Source organism: Corvus brachyrhynchos, unplaced genomic scaffold, assembly GCF_000691975.1.
Source record: "Corvus brachyrhynchos isolate BGI_N302 unplaced genomic scaffold, ASM69197v1 scaffold246, whole genome shotgun sequence".
In the NCBI taxonomy this organism is placed as follows: domain Eukaryota; kingdom Metazoa; phylum Chordata; class Aves; order Passeriformes; family Corvidae; genus Corvus; species Corvus brachyrhynchos.
Window position 1 is genome coordinate 181134 of NW_008238447.1, and position 23094 is coordinate 204227.

General features: G+C 39.3%; 1 protein-coding gene across 1 annotated transcript in view; it reads right to left on the reverse strand.

The window, feature by feature from the left end:
- Window positions 1-23094, reverse strand: part of ST8SIA1 (ST8 alpha-N-acetyl-neuraminide alpha-2,8-sialyltransferase 1) — an 83498-nt gene that overhangs the window by 40466 nt on the left and 19938 nt on the right. Inside the window, exons 2-3 of the mRNA XM_008635566.2 lie at window positions 10307-10416; window positions 6224-6316 (exon numbers count right to left, since the gene is read on the reverse strand). Of these exons, the coding sequence (XP_008633788.1) occupies window positions 6224-6316; window positions 10307-10416 (203 nt within the window). The remainder of the gene's footprint in view (window positions 1-6223; window positions 6317-10306; window positions 10417-23094) is intronic.

Here is a 23094-nt window from a genome sequence, read left to right on the forward strand (position 1 = left end):
ATATATACACATGCGTTTGCTTTCCAGTCAGTATCTGAAAATATCCAAGAGGTGCAATACTGGTAAAAAAAAATCTAGGTTAACGTCAAAGACTGTAAAGAAAGATTGGTTACTTAAACATGGATTAGCCACTTAAAAATCTTTGGAGATGTTACTCTGAAAAAACTTGGATTGTCCATACAAGACACTAAAGTATTCCAATGACTTTGAAGATATTAGTCACATACTTAAATATAAGGCACTTGATTACGCTATTCCACATATTGATAGTAGGATTTAGAAGCTCTCATATCAAGTCCTACTGCAGGAATATAAGGATGAAAAAAAATCACCTTAATTAAAAGCATTATTTTCTCAAGGACATATATAGTTTTCCCATTTCACAGACCTAATAATGGAAAATCAGACAGCTGGTTGTCTCTCTGTTTGGTAGTGCTGGCAGACTCTTGGATACAGTGGTCTGAAGAAGACACCAGGAGGTAGGAGAGGGGGGAGGAATGAAAAGCAACAGTCTTCCTGCCATAGCTTGCCAAGAAAATGAAAATGTGTGAGACAATGTTTTAATGAATATCCCCACAGATGCGCAAGCATTGGTGATTTTGTTAAGGCAAAGATTTTGCAATTAAAGTGTCATTGACAATGGAGATAACGATGATTATCATCAAAATCCCAGACAAGAGACTTACAAATGCATGTGTAGAGTAAGGCATCCTATTCCTCTCCAGTCCTACAATAAACACACAGTAGAATTGAAATTTGAGGATATTTCAATCACAAATCCAAATGGATTATTTTAATCCTGGTATCTTCTATCTCTGCTTTATGAAAGCTACTAATAAAACATTTGTTTTTGTTTAAGAAAAAGCATCAAACCATGATTTCCTGAGATCTCATTTATAATTTCCCATTTCATCCCCACATCAATTTGTCCTTTAAATGACTGTAACATGGAGAATTCTGTAGGTTCTCTGGGAAGTTCTTCCTAACATCTAACAATTGCTTTTGCTGGTGAGCTAACATCCCTAAATGTACCCTCAGAAAACTCCTACTGCTCTCCTCAGCCTTTCCTTCTCCCTTCTTTTCTCCTACCAGATTAAACAACTTTTCCTCCAAGTTCCCATTTCCCTAACCCAAAATGTCACCGCATTATTTTTCATCTCAGCAACAGCACCTGACCTTTCTCTTTGGAGCCAATGGTGCATTTTGAGACACCTCTAAACCCAACAGTACTTTCCTTAGGGCTGAGGGTTCCTGGATCTTTTTCTTCCTGCTCATTGCTGTATCTTGTGGTTAAGAGGGGGTGGATAAGAGAGTAAAAGCCATTTATTTAAATGGGGTCAAAACATGGCTATAATAGCAACAAACTGTTCCAATCAGAGCAGGACTTTTTTCCAACTCGACATATTTCTGTTTGTCAGCTAAGAAAATACAAAAGCAAACCAGAAATTCTGGATGTTTTCTTTCCTGGCCCTGCCTTTGGTCTGGTGGTAGCACTGGGCTAGTCCCCTCCATCCCCATGTTTCGCTTCCTTTTCTGTTTAAACAAGGACAAAAATAGATGTTGTTCACAAAGAGAAACTAAGGCATCACTTATAAATGTAAAGGTTTTTAAAGAAACTTTGTATTAGAGGAGGGAAAAAAATTGATTACCAACAAATGGGGTTTCAAGCAACCTCCGTATCACAGTCTTGCCTCTTAAGAAGTACTTCCCAGAAATATTATCCCCTTGCTGTTGGCACAGAAGTTCAGAGACTCTTGCAGAAGAACATAAAATGTGAATTAAAAGAATTACTCTTATAACTTTGGACTTCTTCTCAGTGAAATAATCTGAGATATATTTAGACACCAGGAATGAAAAAAGAACCTCTATATGAAGTATTTAAATGGTGACTAATTGACTTTACAGGGAAAGATCTTCTCATCATCTGACTTGAGCACAAAGGACAAGATAAGCATGAAAGGTTTTCCTTCAAGAACATATTTTGTGGGTAGGTTTCTATCTTTCTTTTTCTGCTCTTTTGCAATTACCAAATATTAATGTAACTACCCAGGAAAAGAAGATGTAGTTTTTACATGGAGACACAGTAAAGAGGAATTCTCACAAACCATTTTCATGAGCGTAAACAACAGGCATAATACTGTACATTTGTTGAATCAAAGATGAAGGAAGCTTTTATCAAATTAAATTACTGCTTCTTTTTATTCTTAATGGTCTAAGTCAGTTAGATTCAGAGATGTCTTCAGGACTGAATCCAGGCAAGATTATGAATTGCCTCTAAAATGCAGGGACACCGGAAAGCAAATTTAATCCCACTCAAAATCCCTGGGAACCTAATAAACAGCAGCAATATTTAACTGGCATTTCCAAGCTGAGAGGCAGAATCACTGCATTTGTTAGTCTTTAGTCTAATTCCTTCATCATGCTTTAGTTCAAGACACTGGATGCAGCAAACCTTGTCAAATATCACAGGGATCAAAAAGGTGAATTAACTTACTGAAAGAAAAATGTTCCCAGTCAGTGATGGAAGTTCATATTTCCACACAGGCCAGAAATACACAGCTCATGGATAAAATACTCACCAGTAAACATCAGCAGCTGGTCTAAAACTCCCTGAATGCTGGGAAACATCTGTTCGGAGTATTTTATCCATGTCATTGATGATATAAGTGTGCATAGGTTAGACAGATAAGCAGACATGGCACTAGAAAGGAATACTGCTGCAAACAGCATCTGTTTGCAGATTTAATTAGAAGTTTAGACAAATTATTATTGTATGACATTTGCAAGAGTTGGTGAAGATAAGAAATTCATAAAATTTGCTTTTCCTAAACAGCCCAGATCCAGTGACTTTAGAAACAGATAATAATCCACATCCAGAAACTCTTTTGTATTTTTTCGTTAAAAATCTTATGTCATTGGTCAAAAATCATCACTGCCTCCTAAGCATTTTTATGTCCACTGACTCGTCCCTCTCCACAGCTGTAGAAAACTGTTCAGAATACAGAAACAACCTCTGTAAGTGACATAACCTTGTTGATTTTTCCCAGAGTCTTAAGAATCGCTGTAGGCACATCACAGGTCTTGCTACCACACTGCCTCTTTCCTAGAAGGGACTTACAGCAGCTACTCATGGAAAGAAAATAAAATCCAGGACAACCTAAAATAAAAAAAGTGGTTCCATGCAGACAAAGCGAAGCTGAGTAGGATGGTAGGGGAAAGGACTGAAAACATCAAAGATGTGGGATTGCAGTCCCAGAACAATACTCAGGGCTAGAGGGTGGGAGAGGTCACCCTGGCCCCAGGAGCAGCTTTATGCAACATTTCAATCCCAACTGCAACCTCAACACCGGCTTTGGCAGACAAGTTAAGTTTTGAATGCAAAGTGGAAAAAGGAGTCACACAGGAGTGAAGGACTATGAGTTCCAATATTAACTGAAAAGAGATGCCTGTGAAAAACTTTAGACAAAAAAAGAAGCTGGGACAGTCATCACACATCCTCTTAGACAGGAAGATGCCTACCACAGTACATCTATTGTCAGTTCTCCTGTATTATACCAACTGAAGTTAGGGCAGGACATTCCCCTAACCCAAATGGGTAGGACATTCAAAGGGCAGGACATTCAAATCAAAATCAGAACAGAGCAAAATATTTCACGAGTGAAAACTGTACTACCAGTCACATTTCCTGTTGAAAACAGAGTAGGAACTTGATCTCTACATTTTGCAAAAAGCAATGTTTAGAAGTAATTTTTAAAGTCAATGTACTCCTAGATTAAGATAGTGACTCTTCCATCCTAAGGTGCTAAATTGAGAGGGAAATGGTATCTCTGCAATAATTACTGACAACAATTTGATTTTCTAAAGGCACTTATTCTGGTTTTAGACCACATAGGAAATTGCTTCCACATCCCTGGTATGAAAACTTTGCCCTACTCAACATGCGTCACCATAAATTATCTGGTAAGGGTAAATCTTTTAGAAACCATTAATAGTGTTGCAGGACCAATTCACTAAACCTGCCATAAGACACTTGAGAGATAATTGAGATGCCAAGCCTCATCAATATCAATATACTTCAAGTAAGGACAAGAGGAGAGGAAAAGAATGACAATGAATAATTCCATTATGTGATGCTACATAACTCAAAGCATAGGAACAGATGCATCAGTCACAAATCTGAATGTCTTTGAATTTCATGAAAGTCTGGACGTATAAGCAACCTTAATTCCTTAAAAAGCTTCTTTCCATAGGAGTGGTGATAGAGTTGTAGTCTTTTTTTTCTATTTTAACTTTCAAGATATAACCTTTTTTCCCCCATGCTAACTTAACATGCAGGAGATAAAATAATGACTTTGGGCAACACACAGGAAACACCAGTCAATTATTTAACAAAATTTTAAAAATTAATACATTTCTTCCTAACCAGGCAGAGGAAGCAAAGCCTTAAAGGAGGCTTCTGCCAATTTTCAGTGCTATGAATTTGTTACATGTCATTCTCAGTTACTGGTTGTGTATCTCCCCCTAATCAATACACATGCACATACGCTCTACAATACTCTCTCATCCAAGGTCTTGCATCACAGTTACTGTCCACTCCCTTTGAAAACTGACATTAATCACAATACTGTTTTCTTCCTCTCTTTTTTCTTATTTCCCACTGCCCTCCACTCCTCCTTGTGATATCCACCCCTCACAAAGTAGCACCTCACTCTCTCCATCTGCTTCTTCAACCATGTCCTCATTCTATCCTTCCGATCTTGCTCCACAGTCTCTCCAGTGTAGCTCCACAGTCTCCTCGAAGCATCACTAAAACTCCTTTCCTTTTATGTTCAAAAATAGTAACTACAGTCAGCTTTCTACTGCAGGCCTTGATGGAGGGGAGGGTGCAAACCAAATATGCCTGAGTTAAATAATCCTCTGCCTTGAAAACTGTAAAACCCTCTGCAAGCTTTGTGTTTCACACTGCTCCACTTCATTTTCTCCCAAATGCCATGGCCAAACTGATCTTTCCTTGATGGGATGTTCTGGCCATTTCATTGCACTTCATAAATCAATTAGCCATCTACAAACCACAGGATTTTCAGATTCCCTGTCTTCAGGTCCACTGCCCTGCATAACTCCCTGATTTTGCCTGGCACTTGGTGCCATCCCCTGCCAATGGGAGTTTGCTTTGATCTCATCCCACAAGCATTGCTGTGCCTTCTCTTACTCAGGCACTCTCTGCTTGCAATCAGCTCTTGAAGCTCATTATTACTCCATTTCCTTCTTGCTCGCCCTCTCTGTTCTACTCTGTCAAAGACTGTAATCTCTTCCCCACACAAAACTAGAGAACCCTTCAATTCCTGAAAGAGGAAAAATATTACATTTATATACCCTCAAACATCCATTTCCAAGCCAGTGCCTTTCTTCTTTTTAAAACACCTGGCTTTCTACCATGTATTTAATTTCTCTGCTTTGCTTCCTTTCACAATCCATCACCTCCCAGTACTCACATTATACATTTCTTTATGCCTGATAATTTCCTGCTCATCCCCTTGGTTTATATTTTTTCTCTTGTGTTTTCCAGTGAACATGGCAGGTTACTACCAGACCTTGTTTTGTCTGAGAACAAGCTACCTAATTCCAGATGATAAACAAAGAACATAGCAATTAAAATTCAGGAAGACAAAATCAGAGAGATAGCACTGACATTTTTTTCCCTACTCCCTCTTCCCCACTCTCATCAGTGACTGACATTTGGAGAATTTCAACCAACTCTAATAAACAACACAATTTGTCCCAGTTTCCTAAGAAAGTGAAGCTTGTATGATCACACCCTGCCAAGCAGTCCTAACCCCTTTCACGCTCTGTAAGTCAGTATCAAACAAATAATGCAAAGACAGTGAGAACCCAGAGGTTATCTCTGCTGAAACAAAGAGAAACCCAAATTAGCATCTTCATTAACTGTGGGATGCAGCAGTCAGCTGGCCTGACCAGCAGAGTAGGATGGGGCACCCATCAGTACATACTTCCCTTACTTTCCCTGCTTATACTGAAAGGATCAGAGGTTTAGTCTTTAATTATTTCACCTAACACCAAACCATTGCCTATTTCACCTTTTCCAGACCCCCTTCCAGGATCAGATTATTAAGAACACAACTCTGATGCACTGATTTTATAACACAGATGAAGCATTTTTCTTTTTGTCTATCCCTAACCAGAAAAGGAAAAATATACTCTCTACCTTTTCTGAATTATACTGGGATTTGCAGTCACCAGTTGGGTTTTGGATCCAACGTCCTTGCTGTATTCAGTGGACAGAGGAGGAAGGTTGCACCTGCACACAAAGACAGTCGAGGTTTTAAATGACATTCAGGACTGATAGGCTTCAGAAGATGTAAAAATGCTGTATTACTGGCCCAGGCTACAATTGTTCCCTACTGCACTGCACCTATAAGCATTTTTGTACCAGACTGTGGGGAAATAGAGAAATAAAACCTTTTGCAGAGATGAGATCTGTGTAGCTGCTAAGCAGAAACAAAGGCATATACTTGACATTTCTGACAGGCTGAAAGGCTGTGGAAGAGGCTGTTACTATCTATAGAAAAACTGTCTTTTAAAATTCAAACTCTTTTAAAGTTCTGGTTTTCACTCTGTTTTGTCTTGTTTACCAGTATCAGGCTCCAGATTCATACTACCATTCTGTGGTATTACAAGCATTATAACTGGCATTTTTAATATTACACTGTGGGGTACCATCATCTTGTAGAATTTACCAAGAAAACACAGAGAAAAAACAATTAAGTGGCTTCTTAAATATGCATGTGTCAGTTCTGCTCACAATCTTGTTCTGGTGGGCAGGGGGATAATGGAATAAAGCCAAAGCAATTGAACAAATTTACTTTGGGAAGCAGAGAATCAAGACTCAAAAAAACCAGAGCTAGAGGGAAACATCCACACTGAACAGTCCTAAAAGCTCCCTTGTAAAGACCTAAGAGAAGGAGGAAGGTGCAGGACATAAAGATACATTCAAACAGTATCCAAGCCTATGCACTGCCCCAAAAATTAGTCAGGAGAAATCTACTCAATACATAAAAATTACACTAAAAACTGGTTTCCAAACATTTTTTTTATTTCAGATTTCTCCTTTAAAACAAAGACATGAACAGTATTTGGAATGCTTAAAAGGCACAAATGAAACTGTGATTCTCAGAGACAAGCAGAACTTGGAATTTTTTTCAGAGAAAGGCTTTTTTAGTTGTTTATTTTGTTGGGGTTTGGGGTTTTCTCTCTGCAGTTTTTGTTAACTCAAAAACCCCCAAACAAACAAAACAACAACAAAAAAAACCCCAACCAAAACCACAGCGGTGCTATATCAGCATCTATCTGCATATAAATACCAGCTCTCAAAAGCTTAAATTCTCATAATCAAGAAATGCCAAGGAAAAGGACAGCAATGTCCAACCTACATGGAACATAGATGAATTCAATCACATTCACCAAGAAACACAAAATTTCCAGGAACATTTTCTCCTTTTCATGACTATATTTGTTAAGATGTGTACAATGTATTGAGATTTCAGTCAAGAAACAGCTTCTAGTTTGCTCTACCACAATTTAAGAGAAGCTAGAAAATTTCAAAAGAAGACAGAAAAAAATAATCAAAATAAGAGGTTTCAGAAGCTGCAATCATTTAAAAAAAAGAAAAAAGAAAAAAAAAAGAAAAAAAGAGTAAGGCTACGAGCATAAGGAAATTTTAATTCTCAGACATAAAAATGATAAAATTTTAATGAGAAAGAGTTTCTTAAAATAAAGTAAATAAAATAAAAGTCAAACAAATGTTTGTGAAGAAAGATTCATAAGTGATTTGCCTTAGGGTAGAGAGGTGGCTTAAATACCTCTGGCAGGTCACAATTTAATGCTCTCTGCTTTGAATAAACACAAGTTCATAGGGCAAGCTTTTAAAAAACCATTTTTGGTTGAAGTTTATTTAAAAGCACTCTGAAGGACTAAGATCTCACCCTGGTTTTTTATCATCTCAGCATCTAAATAATGAAAATTCTTTCATAAGCCAGTCACAGATGCATTATTTAAAGACATCTAATTCCTTTCATCAGTAAGTCTGATTCCCACCTTACTGTGCAGGAAACATTAAGAAATAGCCTGAGTATCCAGAGGAAACTGCAGGAAATCAGTTGCTAGACCTTCCCAATTATTTTCTTGGATAGGTCAGCAGAGTGCTGAGTGTTGTGCAGGTGAGGAACACACTGAAGCACAAGACTCATACCAAGAAACTTTATTTTTAAAATTCTCTCACTGTTCTATCTGGTACTGAGAAGTAACTACATGAAAAATAGTTATAAACATGGCTTAGGACTACTACCTAACATTTTTCTCTTAAAATAAGCATTAGCATGTGGGGAGGGGGAAATAATTTTTTTCTTAGAAATAAGAATTACAAACTTGAAAATCAGAAGAAGAGCCCATTATAAACACAATACCTAAAACATACAGACCATGTGCATCTTTCTCATTGCAGATGCAGCTTGCTATGCCTTAGGGGCTGAAAACTGCTGCTCTTTTCATCTCTTTGTTGGAACAACTGTGTTTGTAGAAGATACTCAGCAACCAGATGAGTTTAAACGCATTAAATAACCTGAGCAATTACAACATATGACTGCAGCCATCTTCTCTCATATGACAAAGCTTATGGAAATACACATAAGTGAAATCAAAACTCATGTGAAGGGAATTAAAAAACAAGGGCAAAACCTGGCAGGACATTTCACACTGCAGAAATACTTTGAAGATTTTACACAAATTTCTTTTCCAAAAAAATGAAAAATGTCATGGAAGTCACATTGTGCTCCTTCTCTCTTAGCTCTCAGATTATAGAAATCAGATTTCAAAAAAATCAACTAAATTCTGTTTTTTCACCCACTGTAAAAATATTTTCTCCCAGCAGTGTATTAATTTCTAACCCAAAAGAACTGAAACATTTTCCATAAATATGATTTCATATCACTAATACAACAGAGCCTGCAGACAGTGACTGGGATTTTGCAGGATTCTCCCTATCACTTATTCCTAAATCAAAACAAACTCTGTACATATAATGGTTGCTTTACCCTCCCTACAGAGAGATGGGTTTTTGTGATCAAGCTAAAATAACTGCTGTTTTCTTGTTTTGTTTTTAAACTTGTTGTTTTTGTAACTTTTGCTCCTACAGCATTTCAATTTCTAGAAAATATAACCATGGCATATACACTGCAGTTTCTTGTATTTAGTCGATGGAACACCTAAGGAGTTATGCAGTAATGGCAATCAGAGTGCTGCCCTCTCCCCCTGTGCTTTACATCTTCTCTTCTGTAAATGCTCCGAGTATATGTTTCCCTTTGCCGTTAATGTGTTCTATTTCTTTGCTTTAGTAGGCATTTAATAATGAAGGCATTTTTGGTCTTTGAGATGCAAACCAGAAATTACAGTCATGGTTTAGAGCAAATTTGTATGGTTTTATAATGAGCCATCAGGATCTAATAAGGAGACTTATAGTGGGTGTTCATTATACATCCCTCTGAAACCCAAAGACGTTCCCATTCTCATCTCTTTTGGAGCATTCCTCCAGTTTCTCCCCCACAATGTCTCTTTTGTTCATGTTTATCAGGGAGGTACTAATTTCTGGCTTTCTTCCTTAAGGATCGCAGACCTAGGAAGTGCCAAATTTAATCACGAAAGCAGTAGCTCGTTCGACATCTCTCCTGACAGGTTCTTCTAAATCAAGGAAGGCTGGAGGGAAAGGAAATGTCAAGAATCCCAAAAACCTCACATCAAGGGAAGAGGTTTGGCCTTTCCTCAGACAGTCAACCACAGTTCAGTCTTGAGGGAAGAAAAACACAGGAAGATTTTAGCTTGTACCAACTCAAGCCTTGCCCCATAAATCAGCCCCTACTCATGAGTTCCATGGGTTGCACAGATGGCATTTTGTTTCAGAGGACAGAGCACAGAGCAGGATGAAGCACTCTGGCTATCACTGCATAAATTATGAGAAAAGCAGCTCCTCAGTACCTCCCTGAGACACTGCACAAGTTGTCATAACTTTACTGACCAGCAAATTGTCCCCACACCCCATACCCCTTTGTAGAACCAAGCCAAAACTCCTTTTTTTGCCTCTCCTCACACTTTGACCCAAATTGCTTGTGAAAAGGATCCTGCAAAGGCAGGGCGACAAGGCAAAATATCATTGATTAATCCCAAATGAACAGCTTTGAAAAGTCTGAGGCTTAGCAGCAGGAAGGGGGGACAATGTGTCATTAGGTTTCTGTCTTACCGCATGACAAAATCTGCTTGATCTATTTGTTTGCCGCAGCCACTCTTTTTCAGGATCCCACCGTTTCCCACCACGGAGCATTTCTTCAGTGGCAGCTGGAAGGGAGTAGCCTAGCAACACAAAACAAGGACCAGTTTTACAGAGGAGAACACAAACATCTTTGTAGCAGCCACTCCTGGAGAACCCAGGGAGCTGTTAGGGCTCAATGACAAAAAGAAAAAGGAGAATTAGGAGTGAAGAAAAAAAAAGGTACAGAAATTAGCTGGTAAGAGCATGTAGAACAGGTCTGATCCCCACTCCCAAAACCAGGACACAATAAACGTGATACAGAAGATGGTTTTCTGCAAAACCAAAACTGCCTGAAGTCCTGCCAAAGTCGGGCAGTTCGCAAGCCTTCCAGGCAAGCTGCAAGACGGGGGAAACAAGACAACCAGGAAAACAGGAAAAAAATAATCCATGAAAGGGAACTTCCTGAGCTGATATACAAAAGACACCTCTGGGGAAGAAAGGAAGGGAGGAACAGGGAATGCTGTGATGACAGAAGTGCACTGGGAATCTGGAGTCACCCTGGCTCTCTGGATGGTTGTGTTGCTGGGACAGGTCAATCCAAAGCCTTAGGCAAAGACATTTGGAGCTTGACAGCAGCTCCTTAAACAGCCAGTTGCCCAGACACATAACAAATTCGTATTAGTATAAATTAAAATTAAAAAGGGAGCATTTTTAGCTGAGGAGCTCTTGTAGCTGCTTAACCAGGCATGAAAGTGCAAGGTCAAATGGTCACGGGATCCTGTGCACCAAACACAGTAAAATATTAGATCTGTACAGTCCTCATTCCAGAGGATCTCAAAACTGTGGATGGGACATGTTCCTGTCAGCCTCAAGCCTTTTGTGAGCTTGGGGCAGTCATTAAAGCAGCACACAGCACTTCAGAGCAGAGCAGCATATGAAAAAAAAGGTGGTGAAGAGATGTGAATTTAAAGCAGTGTGATTTAGTTACAGAATGTGATTTGTCTACAATGCAGGAGTTAAAACTCTCCTCAAGCAAAAAAACTGCGCAGGGAATTTTATTTATCAAACTTGTCAAAGCCTGACTTTGCAACAGAGACAGGAGTTACTGCACAGGCCTCGGAGAATAAAGAAGCCACGGAGAGAGAATGCAGCATCACAGAACAATTCGCTCTGGGTGGCCTCACTTGCATGTACAGAGCAACATCTGACACTGCATCATATATTCACCAGGCACTGCAACACAGGACATGGTCCAGAAAACAGACCCAGTATTACAGCACAGACTCTGCATTTTTAGAACTTATTCCTGCCGTCTTCTCTCTCTTCTTAGATTTACTTGCTTTGTCTACTTTTTGCTGCAAACTAGACGCTGTTCAGTCACAACGTGCTTTTTAGTGAAAATACTAACTCTGGATTAAAATATGCTTGTGTAGAAAAGTAAATTTTAGTGTCCTGAGACCCAGCCATTGTTAGAAATATACTAATAGCACAGCAGAGCAATACTGAGTATGCAGCTGCATTCTTGTCCTGCGTCTGCCTTCTCAAGAACATTATTTAATTTACAGTTATTGAACCAGGAGCATATCTTGAGATTCAAAGGACATCTCATCTCTGAGGTGACTCTGATCAAATGAGAGCTCACATTCTCTGTAATGGGGTAGGAGTGGGAAGCAGAGGAAATGTAGACTTGGTATGTTCTATAAGTAACAGTACCTTTCTTATTCAAGATACATGAAAGCTCCTTTCATGACAGCTGGTTATACAAGGGCTGTGCCAAACCACAAAGGCAGCAGATATTAACTCTTGCTTTTAAGAGTAGTGGGCACTGTCACATAAATTCTGTGCCTTTAGACCCCCCAAACAGACATTTAGCCAAATAGACATTTAGTAGTTACGAAATGCTTCCAAATTCTGTGAGCTGCAAACAGCCTTTAATATTGCTTGAGATGACTTGCTGTCCCTTAAGGGAAGCTAATTTCCTGTTCTGCTCAGAGATGATAATATCAGTTCTTGTTTGCATACATACTTTGGTTTCCAAAATCTGATGAAGTTTTAAAACTCTTGTCCTTCTGTTATCCCGAACACTGGCTTGCTACCTTGGTGTGTACAGAAAATTCCCACACCAAGGTGAGGTATTTCTATTTTTTATTCTAGTTTGTGCAAAGTAGGGAGCATGGTGGGAACCCATGAATTGTGTAAATATACACAAATTCTACATTTTAACAAACAAAGGCATCAACACACATTGGTTCCAAATTACACTCATTTTTAATTAATCAAACCCTTATTTGCTACTTATATCTCTTGCTTATCATTCTAATTTTTCTTCACCATATTCACTGCTCAGTCCTGTTGACTTCACTCCTGGTGGCTCTTATCCAAAGAGCCTATTCATCTCAAATAGCACTCCCTTTCCCTTAAAACAAAGGATTATCCAAGCCTGTAAATTTCTAAAAGTTTCACAATGCAACTACTTAATCACACCTGCCAAGCTATAGCTACTGATTAACAGCAAAATAATTCCCAAGTTTCATTCACATCTTGGACTACGTATCACTTCAGAGAACCTAAGGAGCAAAACAACAAGATCAGGGCTGATGAGGTGATGTGAAGGAGCCAAAGGAAAGTAGAAAGGGCAGATTATATCATGGTTGTCCCTCTGCCTAATCTGTGAAGATCCACTCACTCTATGGACACAGGAGGAAAACCAGGCTGAACACAGTTCTCTGTGGAAAGCCACCATGCCCACAGACACTTTTGTCTCCCTCAGAAAAGTACTGAAAATTCAGGACATGACACAGACATCAGAGTCTACAGACCACCCTTTAGCTTAAAATGGTCAACGGTCTATTTTCCAGAAGACCAAACTTATAAACTTTCCACAGACATTAAGCAAAAGACATCATTCCAGTGCCATTACCAGCATGCAGGGAGTTGCAAAGTCCAAAGGATTAACTGTCTCTGTTGTTTGGTGGCTTTCAGGTGCTTTGAGCTTAATGAAGAGCAATTGCTGAAGCCTACATTTGTTAACCTGCACATGACTTCTCTTCAGACGTTCAATCACAAATCTGTGTTATTGCTGTGATTGCAGGGACATTCCAGGAACTCTTTGTCCAAACAAACACAAACTGACCTGTCACACAAAACTTATACAAGTCCTAGACTCAAGTGTTGCCCATAAGCAACTATGAAACATATGGCTCCTTTTTCTCTGTCTACAAAATCTTCTAATGCTTTCCGATTTTACCTTCCACATCACAACACTTTGCTAGGCAAATTTTCAGTTCATAGTTGACAGCGTGTAGATGCTCACATTAAAGGGACCCAGCTGTCATTTATGCTAAATGGTCCCAAAAAGCTCAGCTGTTTTTCTCCTTAGAATTCTAAGCCAGCCGAACAAATGCTGGCTTTAGGCAGCATAGTTGTAACAAAAGCATTTCCACTAATATTAGCTTCCTGAAACTCTGTTATTTTCATTTGCAACACATATGTTATTTTCTTCATTCATAAAATTTTTATGAATGGCCAGTGTCTTCTGAGTGGACTGGAAAAAAACAGCCTCAGTTTATTTAGTCTGATAGAGAAAATATACAAAAAAATATCACCAACTTATCTCCATTATTAAGCAATAATTACCATATAATTTACAAATACTTTAAAATAGTAACACCCTTCATATTGAAAATAAGCAGGATGAATTCCCTTTAAACATAAGTCAAGTAATTTAAAAAGAATTGCATAAGGCATTTTTTTAAAAGGCATCTCCCAACAAAACCAAAGACAGGAAGGCCCCATTGTCTCATTTTCCCTTTTGTAAACAATGAACCTCTACTGACAATCAGTGAAGGTGTTCTAGCTCATACTCATGTAAACAAAAGGAACCTGCACATCCCCCTGCAAATCAATGACAAATAAGCACACAGAGCAATAGATTAAAGACTCACAATTGAATACGGGACTAATTTAACAAAGCATCTCTCAAGCAATTCACTGATTAATTTCATCATTCATCTAAGTAGAAATAAATCACTGTCATCCATTAAAAGAACATTACACAGTACTAACAAAAAATAATTTTAGATAATGCTACTCTAAATCACTTTGATTTCATTGTTAGGTTGTTAATGCACTAATTTTTTGCCCACTCACTGCTGAAGACTTTAATCAGAAAACAAGTTCTTACTGGAAAAACAGGAAAAATTACTGTATTCAGCCTCTGATTTAATGCTGAAGATATAAAAATAATTGAAAACACTGAGAACATTAATTAGAATAATTTCTCTTTTAAATTAACATTTTGAATTTGAAAGAGATGCTGTGGTTTTGCTGTTCCTTTTGAGAAGGTGGCATCCTGAGGAGAAGTGTGGAGTTCTACTGAATTTCCTAAGGAGCCAGCAAAACCCTGAGAGTTCATGGTGGTTTTTCACACTGTCAGACGCTGCAGGGTGGTACAAGCTGCTTCTTCATTGTTTACAAATTATGTTCGGTCTGATGCGTCCATCTATTCTACAGAACTATCAAGACATGACAGCTTAACAACAAAAACCCACCAATGTCAGGGAAGGCATATTCCCGATAGGGGAATGTGTGGGGTAGCTGTGGTTCTTTCCATTTCACTCACTTCTCTCCAGCCAAATTCCAATCATCCCTACCCAGGTGTAGGAGTCCAGAGCAAGGAGTGACTAGTGACAGCAAGGTAACAGACACAGAATCACAGAATGGTTTGGGGTGGGAGGGACCTTAGAGATCATCATGTTCCAACACCTCTGGGCAGCGACACCTTCCACTAGACCAGGTTGTTCAGAGCCCTTCTGGGCAGCGACACCTTCCAGTAGACCAGGTTGTTCAGAGCCCCATCCAAACCTACCTGGCCTTGAACACTTCCAGGGATGGGGCATCCACAACTTCTCTGGGCAACTTGTTCCACTGCCTAACCACCCTCACAGAAATAAATCTCAAATTCCACATATCTACACTAAACCCACTCTCTCTCACTGGAACAGGTGGGGCTCTGATTAAAATGTGATTATTACAAGAAGAAATGGTCACAGTGACTATGAAAGGAGATAAGGAAGAGAGCCTACATTGGACCTCCAGCTACCTTCTTCAGTTTATTTTGTCACTACCAACAAGTACATGTTGAAACCTGAAGCTCACTGATGGTACAGAAGAAAAGTTGTCCAGGTGGGATTAGCTCCTCTGTAGGTCCACATAACTCAGTCATGACAGTGGTGTCTTTATTCAGCCCTGAAGTAGGATTCAACGTTCAAGCTTATGCAAACTTTGTGCTCTTCACAAACATGTACTTTAGGCAGTGTTGTTTTTCATGAGATTAGAACCTCAGAAACTATTTACACGGGGACACAGGGCTGCAAAACACCACTTGAAAGACTGAATGCATTGCTGTGCTGCTGCAGGAAAAGCTCTGCTATCCAAAAAGACCCATGAACTGCAGAGCAGCCACACACCAAAGAGAGAACACTTTTGAAGCATTATTCACATAAACCATGGAGTAGCACCGACTAAGCTGGCAGTCACTTTTAGTTCCAGCTGTACTTTAAGTAGGAGCTTCAAAATGGTGTGATCTTTAATAGCTTTCTACCCAGCATGATGTCACTGCAAGGGAGCACTTGCTTGGAATTAAAAGAACATTTCAAATTGCTGATGTGGCATTTAATTCAATAGAGTCAGCTTCCATACAGCCAGGACAGCACAGTGTGGGGATTACAGAAAAAATAATAATAAAAAAAGCACATTTGTAGATTGGAACAGACTGTATATCATAGACAGTATTTTAAACAATGAATGCTCTGGCAATGTCAAGGGAATTCACCTTGACAAGACAAAAAGAATAAATGGGTGAGAAATTCCAAAGATGTGCAAGATTTCTGGATCCAAACTTTATGGCCTGCAATGCATTAAGACTCCAAATTTTGTATTAAAAATTATAAAAAGAAAGTATCATTTGGTGATATTGTGGGGGTGGGGAGGGTGTCTCTTATTCTGGGAGATGTTACAGTTTCCAACATTTCCACAGTTGGGAAGCCTCAAGAAGAACTTACGCTGCCTCCTAAATAACTGCATTTAAATGTTCTGTGGAGTCACCCAGTCCCATGTAAATGGTGGAAAATGGAAAAATAATGTATGAATTCCTTGAGGAACAGCATGACCAGAATCCATAAACAACTGCCTCTGTTGGCTTCCCTCACCACCTTTTCATACTCTTGAGTGACTCCTTTGATTTTTTTCTTTTTAAATCCTATGTGATAAGGCTAAACCTCAAGACATAGGACAAATCACTAAACTCATCCAACATCCACAGGAACACTCAGCAAATCCTTCCTTTTGCCTGATCTCCTGACAACACCAGACGCCATGAGGCTCAGAGGACACCACCATCCTTTGTGTGGGATTGTCAGCCCTGCTCTGCTTTGCCAGCACCTTCAGAGGCAGGTACACAACAGCCTTCCTCTTACATTTCAGCTGATTTAGGTTAAATGCTGGCACGGTCCAGTATTTACACAGCCTCCCAGATCACTGGCACTAGATGGCAGAAAGACACGTAGGAACAGCAGGTATTCCAGCACTTATCTCCCTGTTTCTTAATCTGCTCCAAGTCTGAGCAGAAGAAAAAAGCTGTGTATCAACCTGTAAACACCAAGGTTGCGTTAATAAAGTGCTCTAAGCTTAAGCCAAAAAAAGTGCACCAAAACCTCTTCAAGTTTTGACTGTATGTTTCATGGAAACAAGGATGAACACAAGTCATCACTTCTGGGAAGAAAACTACTTTTTTAATGTCATGCAAATGTATTAAACAACATGAGTAGTTATCTTATGATAGTTCAACGAGTTTTTCTGCAGGTCTGAGAAAATGCAGTATAAACTTCAAGGCAGTTAATCTCCTGCCTTGCGGTGCACAGTATCCTGGTCGAGGAAGTTATTCTCTGTAGGCACACACTAACTCTCATGCACAAAAGCCTTTGTTAAAGTAAATAACTGTTACATTCCAGGTAGAGAAATGAAGACAAAAACAAATAATATAACTGCCAAGTGACAAAGTCCTCCAACTCTGCCTGTACTTTCTCCCTCAGTGATTTCAAGATGCACAGTTTAAGTAGCAAGCAGAAACCAAAAGAGAATAGGGAAAATTGCAGGATATCTGCTTACATATATCTGGTGTAGGAATAAGTAAAGAATGTTGAATTTTTCTCTTGTGGCAGTGTGGGACAACACACAGACAGCAAGGAAGATATCTGGAAATTTTGCAAGACCATTGTTCAGTAAGGCGTACTGTTGGAAAAGTTCGGGGACTTCGGCGGGGAGAGAAATTGCAGAACAACCAATATGATTTATAAAAGCAAGCTCCGTTTATTTGCAATCCAGAGGCACTTATATAGTATATCAGCTTGTTAACTCTTTATTGGCTTAAACCTATCAAAGCGCATTTCTGCTTCTACATAATTAGACTACATTGGCAAGCTTCTAGTTATGTTATGATTAAATAACTCAGAGTTCACCCTCCCTTCTCCTAGTCAGTACATCTTATCTGCACAGCTGCACCTCTTCAAAACTCCCTTTTTGTTCTCAGGCTAATTCTCACACGGGTGCTTTCCCATGCAGGCAGTTTCTCACACTAGCTTTGGCTTGCAGGCCTTTTGCTTGTACAGTTCCTTTATTGATCCATAATTCTATCAATGATCTGTAGGTACAAAAATGCTGTTAGTGAGGATCTTCTTGTTATTTTTCTAAGTCCGTGAGAGACTTTTCTCTCTCACAGAAGAGGTAGCAGGGAATGTAAACAACCAAGCCACCTGCAACCTTGGAAAGTCTTGTTTATGGTATAGTAGAAAATATTTTGATAATGGATGTTTTAGGATTTTGGCCAATCACCCCCAAGGGGTGGCTGGTCCTTTGCCCAATTAGACTATGAAGAAAAAAGTCTATAAAAGAGTTTGTAAAATAATTAAATAAATCAATCTTGCTGCACAATTCCTGCCTGCTGGATCTTCTCCTCCTCCTCCTCCCTATGGCTGCGGGACACGGTGATAAACCGTAGGAACCAGGCCTGCGGTAAGAATGATCCATGCCCCTGATCCTCTAACCATTCTTCAACAGGGTACTGTTTACTTTTCCCAGTTTTACAAAAGGTTTATCAACAATTTCATGTTCTTCAAAATCTTATTAGCAAGACACAGTATATGCAATAAATAAGGTTAGTTTCAGCTCATAAAAAATAAAAAGGGCTTTCAATCCTACTTGAAGAAAAGGACAATAACACTTACAGAAAGGAATGGATCTCTGAATTCCTGATCCCCCTGATATGAATAAGCAGCTACAACAAAGGTAATTAATCAACTTATATAGGCATCAAAATACAGATTTAGGTATCATCAGAGGTATCAAAGTAGCAACACACCTCCATTTTGACAGTATATTAGACAATGAACCTCAACAAGGAAAAGATCCTCTCATCAACAAGTAATCCTTGTCTTTCCTTTGCCTCTATATAGTTCAGATGAATCACTGACATCTTTTGAGATTCACTAGTTCAAAAGACACCAAAGACAAGTAGCAAGGATTGAGCTGTCCAGGAAATTTGCAATTAGAGTTTAAGCAGAGTTTAAACACTGAGATTGGTTTCTCAGCAGCATGGAAACACTGCTTATGTTTTTTAATACTTGCACATTTCCATTTTTTTCTCCTCTATTAATGAGAAAAATGAAGCCTCTTAAGAAAGTTTCACTTACCTTACAGATAAGGAGGCAAAACATAACTATTTTAAGACAAATTTCAGACTTTGAAAATTCCAAATTTTACAACACATATGGAGATTATTTACCAATGTATCAATCTGCATCTTACAACTTTAGTCTATCCTTCATGCAGAAAACTATATGGCACATGATCTGGCTCATGTAACTAACAAGACATGAAAAGCTGACAAGTAAGACTTGAAAAGCAAGTAACAACACACAAAGAAAACAACACAAAGCATTTCAAAGACTACACATTAAGCAGTGGTACAGGTTTACATTTAGAACACTTTCTTCAGGGCAGTCTTCCTGAAGAGAAGTAGAGCCACAGTTAAAAGCCCTTGCTGGAAAGTCAAAAAGGTCAGCAGCATCAAAGATATACGTATAATGAGTGACTACCAAAGTGTTTAAAAAGCCATGTTTACCAAATAAGGAATCAATTAGAGGGAAGTGCAGTGCCATGTAATGTCATGTCTAAAAGTTATGAAAACAGAAGTTTAGAAGGCCAAGGAGGTTGAGAGGAATAACTACTGCAATTACAGAACCAATGAAGTTTCCATTAGCTATTTATTTTTTCTGGTAATGAAAACAAACTTAAAATGTATTTTCACGTAGAGGCATGAGAATAATTCATTAATAACTTGTCAAAACTGATTTGAATAAACAACAGTCACTTCTACATCAATAATAAAACACTTAGCAACATAAGATTAAAATGGGGAAAGTGTCATTTCGTTATATAAGGGTGTAGCTTCCCTAAAAAGTAATCAGAAAGTGTCATTTGTTGCAAGCTTACGTGAAGCCTTGTCCAGAGGAGAACAACAGAATTGGGGAAGGGTCAGGAGCACAAGTCTTGTGAGGAACAGCTGAGGGAGCTGGGGGTGTTTAGCCTGGAGAAAAGGAGGCTCAGGGAAGACCTTATCACTCTCTACAAGTGCCTGAAAAGAGGTTGCAGCCAGGCGGGGGTTGGGCTCTTCTCCCAAGTAATAAGCAACAGGACAAGAGGAAGTGGCCTCAAGCTGTGCCAGGGGAGGTTCAGGTTGGACATCAGGATGAATTTCTTCACTGAAAGGTTTGTCAGGCATTAGAATGGGTTGCCCAGGCAGGTGGTGGAATCACCATCCTGAGAAGTGTTCAAAAAACACGTGGATGTGGCACTCAGTACTCTGGTCTAGTTGACAAGGTGGAGATCATTCAAAGACTGGAATCGATGATGCTGGAGGTCTTTTCCAACCTAAATGATTCTGTGATTCTGTGAAAGTCCTTTTGGGGCTCACTCCTCTACTGAGTGTGCAGCCAAACAGGGAGGCCAGGCCTCAGGGACCCAACCCAACCTAAGACCAAGATAGCACAATTATGCATTAGAATCTGGAAACTAATTTCACAACAAGGCCTTTCCTTACTGACTCGGTGCTTCCCTTGCTTTTAGCATCATAGAATTCACATAACCCAGCCCACCTCCTGCTCCAGCCAGGGCCACCTGGTCACTATATGCTGTTTCTTACATGTAAGGACCCTGGACAGCTCTGGGATCCACTTTGCACCCCCCGACTTTCCCCGCCATCCTCTGCGAGGTGTACTTACATTCCCTGACGAAAGAGGCTAAAGCAAATGATGTGCCACCCTCTGTTCGAAGTTGCAATTTGGAGAAGACAATGACAAGTTTCAATAAACTGCAATTCTCTTCTGCCACTGAACAAACAACCATGGAAATAAAATTTCAGGAAGAATTGCTCCACGGAAAGGTGGGTTAAGCATTGGAATGGACTGCCCAGGGAGGTGGTGGAGTCATCATCCCTGGAGGTGTTCAAGAAATGACTGGAAGTAGCACTCAGTGCTTTGCTTTAGTTGACAAGGTGGTGATTGGTCAAAGATTGGACTCGATGATCTTGGAAGTCTTTTCCAAACTTAATGATTCTGTGGTTCTGTGAAATCACAGTAGCTGCTAGGACATCATATTATTTTGTTATTTTAAGATAACAAAATCAGACCCAGCAAATAGGTTTTGCACTTCCTATCAAGTAAAACAAATTTTATTTTTCACTTAAAGCAATTCCCAAACCAAATGCAAATCCAGGGCAAACTAATGAACATCCAGAGCAGCAGGAAGCTATTAACAGAATGGTAATGCACTGGATTGAATACTCGCTCAGTAATAAGCACAACATAACAGAAAGCTACTTGAATCTAGAGCCTTTCCCTCCACTTCATTTTTGGGGCCTACTTCAGGCCCAGTTTAAAGGCTAGGCTGAGGAGGGATAGTTTCCTAACAGCAAATATTTGAGCCTTGTGACCTGGAAGAGGATGGGGTAAAAGAGCAAACAACTTGAAGTGTACCAGCAGGGAATATCCAAGTCCCCAGTAGGGATGAGTGGTTGTTAAAAAAGCTATGCTGAATCCACTACCAGTACTTGCTAACATATAACACTAACATTCAAACATGATGACTGCAGCTTCCATGCAGCATTTCCAAAGACATATCCTTGCCAGACTTGTTTCTCTGGCTGAGAAAATTACTCCATTCTGCCTCTTGTACTCACTCTGCTGCTTTAGTTTTCATCCCTTTACCAAGATATGTCATACAAGAATTGTCATGATCTTTCACCTTTTGAAAACTGAATTGTCTGATTTTGATATTCCTCAAACTTAAGCTTCCAAATTTTCCTTTAGCTTTCTTTATTCACATGAGGAATCTCATGGAAAAAGACAGCACAGATTGGTTGTTGGCTTTTGATAAGAGATATATAAAATAGAATGGTCTGGGCTGGAAGAGACTTTAAAGGTCATCTTGTTTCAGCATCTTTCACTAGACCATGAGGTTCACTCTGAGGTTGCTCAGAGCCCCATCCAACCTGGCTTTGAACACTTCCAGGGATGAGGCATCCACAGTGTCTCTGGGCAACCTCTGCCAGTGCCTTCCCACCCTCACAGGGAAGAATTTTTTCCTAATATCCAATGTAAACCTACTCTCTGTCAGTTTGAAGCCATTCCCTCCTGCCCTGCCACTACATTTAACTGTGTCCTCTGGTTTCATCTTCCCACAGTATCTCTATTTTTTTTTTTTTTTGAGCTCTCTGAGTCAATTAAAGAGAAATATTCAAGTGTTGTTGCTCTCCACTCATGTCTAAATAGCCTTTAAAGGGCAGACAAAAATGATTGCAAAATGACTTTTTGAATGTTGTACAATATATTCCTTCTCAATTGTGTCCAGCCAAAAAAGTCACACTTAGAGAAAATGCTTTTTCCCATGGCATATAATCTCTTATAATATGACCTGTAATTAGAAAGCCAGATTAGGTTCTTTTCTCTTTTTTGTATCACTAGTAAAGAGTCTACACAAGTGAACCACCTAGACCTTCCATTTTTGTATTGCTCCTCTCACAATGCCATTCATGACACCTGGAAACAGTAGATATTAGACCATCCCACTGCTAACAACCAAGTTAGCAACGATATCATGCCCTTTTTTCCCAGTAAATATGATTGTAGCAACTCTAGAATACGCAGAGAACAAGTAGATTAAACAGATTCCTTTTAACAGCATCCCTGTTGTAATCTTACTTACATTTGCATACCCTTCAACATAGCTCTGTTCTCTTTTCACCACAAATAAGTGTGACGCTGTCTTGGACTGCCAGAGCCTATATATTCTCTTCTTTTTCACTCAGCTTCTCCTTTTTGTCAGCAAAGCAATGGCATTTTTGGGTGTTTTATTTCAGAATTAAATCCCAAAGAGAAACCTTACTAGAACTACTGACTATCATTGAGCTTTTGTATGAAAGTCTTGGAGGCCTGTGAAGTTTGTAATCTTTCATAAATCAAATCAATATTCAACTGAAAAGTTTATGGATGTTAATAAATTAATGGCCTGCTGTTGCAGCGGGGATTACTGCAACAAGCATATATCAAACCAGGAGTCCCGTGGAAATGAAGTATATATGGACAGATTCGTGGTAGATGTTTCAGAGATGTTTATTTCTCCAGCCGCATGGCCGGGGCTCTGCCGAGGGACTGTTCCAGTCATGG